Source organism: Schistocerca americana, unplaced genomic scaffold, assembly GCF_021461395.2.
Source record: "Schistocerca americana isolate TAMUIC-IGC-003095 unplaced genomic scaffold, iqSchAmer2.1 HiC_scaffold_470, whole genome shotgun sequence".
NCBI lineage: Eukaryota > Metazoa > Arthropoda > Insecta > Orthoptera > Acrididae > Schistocerca > Schistocerca americana.
The window spans coordinates 59300-61244 of NW_025726204.1; the positions used below are offsets into that span (position 1 = coordinate 59300).

Here is a 1945-nt window from a genome sequence, read left to right on the forward strand (position 1 = left end):
AAACCAACCGTCGGCCGCCGCCACAAAACAAACACGGCGACAATCAACCACGACAACAACAACAACAACAACACCGCTTACCGCTACCGCCGCCCACACCCGCCACCGACCCCCGCAATCCAACCACCACGGCACGCAAACAGCATCCCCACGGGCATACAGAAACGCCAGACAGACACCCACACCAAACGCAACACGACAATCAAAACCTTCCCCGACGTGCTTTGATGGCCCTGAGAAGGGCCGTTTTGGGCCGCGCGTCTCTTGCGCGCCACTAGACGACGACGGGGGGTGGGGACGACGGAGTCAAGCGCCAAACCCTTCCTTTCCCATCTCTTTCTCCTCTACTCTACTTCTTCTTCTTGGGCGAAGCCTTCGCCTTAGACGGCGTCGTCGCCTTCTTCGGGCGCGGCGCCTTCGGCTTCTTCGTCGGAACCTTGGCGGCCTTCTTCGCCTTCGACGGCGACTTGGCCTTGGCCGGCTTGGCCGCAGCCGCCTTCTTCGCACCCGCGGGAGCGGCCGACGCCGCAGACGCCTTCTTGGCGGCGCCCGCCTTCCGACCGGTCGCCGCCTTCACGCCACCAGCCTTCTTTGCGCCGGCCGCACGGGCGCCCTTCTTCTCCTTGCTGGCCGGAGCGGCGCGCTTCTTCTTGGCACCGCCAGCACGAGCCTTGCCGCCCTCGGCCGCCCCCCCGCCGCCGGCGCCGGCAAGCTTGAACGAGCCGGACGCGCCCTTCCCCTTCGTCTGCACCAGCTCGCCCGCCACGACGGCCGACTTGAGGTACTTCTTGATAAACGGCGCCAGCTTCTCCGCGTCCAGCTTGTAGTGCGCGGCTATGTACTTCTTGATCGCCTGCAGCGACGACCCGCCGCGCTCCTTCAGACTCTTGATGGCGGCCGTCACCATCTCAGAGGTGCGCGGGTGCGCAGGCTTGGCGCGCGGCTTCTTCGCAGACGACGCAGACTTGGCCTTCTTCGTAGTGCCGGTGGCGGCGGGTGCCGCAGCAGTCTCGTTCGTAGCCGCCTGATCTGCCATTTCGACGACGCGCGTAACACACAGCGAGAGCGAGCGGGACGGCAGGCACGCAAGCACAAGAGCAGAGAATCACAAGGCCCAGCCAGTGTCGCGGGCGGGCGCGGACGGCCGAGAGAGCGGCCGCCACTCTGCGCGCCGCCGCGCCGCGCCTCCCGCGCTTGCTACCAGTCGAGTGAGCGATGTCAGACGGGATGGACGTGTCACTCTGCGCTCGCGCGACCGGAGCACGTGCTCCGGCTGCGCCCGCGTCGGCCGGCCGCGGTCCGATGGGGCTTGCCCCACCGGCCGCCTCGCCATCAGCCGACGCACATATGACGACCGGACCTGTCGCGGGGGGAAGTAATAGTACCCTCGCGGCAGAGCAGCCTTTGGATGCCGATATGGATTACTCTTCGGATATAGATGAAGATACCACCGTGCAGGAGGTCATCAACCGACGACGATCGGAGTTGCGGCGCAGAAGCAGCGCGGACGGCCGCTCTACGTCGGGACGGCTTACACGGAATGAACCGCGGGACGAGGGTTTCCGACAGCCGCCGTTGAAGAAGCAGGCTAGGCCACGGCGACTCGTCGTCGCGAGAGAATTGGAGGTCTCAAACTCCTTCCAGCCGCTGCAGGGCGAAGGGGCCACGCTAGAAGATGCCGCCTCTTCCCTGGCAGAACAGCAGCAACGTCGTGCGATGCAGCAGCGTGCTGATGGCGCGGCACAGCAGCCGCAGCATGAGGGCGAGACGCCCATGGATGACCAGTCGGCCCCCACGCCGACCGCACCACGTCGGAAAATACCGCCGATCTTTCTACAATACAAGGATTCGTACAAGGATTTACATGACTGGCTTAAAACACACTGCCGTCAAGGATTTACAGTCAAACAGTCGGGGGATGGCAACCTGAAGCTTATGCTAGCGT

The 1945-nt window shown here is 64.6% G+C and overlaps 1 protein-coding gene across 1 annotated transcript; it reads right to left on the minus strand.

Moving 5' to 3' along the window:
- Positions 1-364: 364 nt before the first annotated feature.
- Positions 365-967, minus strand: LOC124584359 (histone H1-like; the record flags this gene model as incomplete). The annotated part of the gene is made up of 1 exon (XM_047131348.1): positions 365-967. A coding segment is annotated over one exon (603 nt), but the record flags the coding sequence as incomplete, so codon positions are not given.
- Between the last annotated feature and the right edge of the window lie 978 nt (positions 968-1945).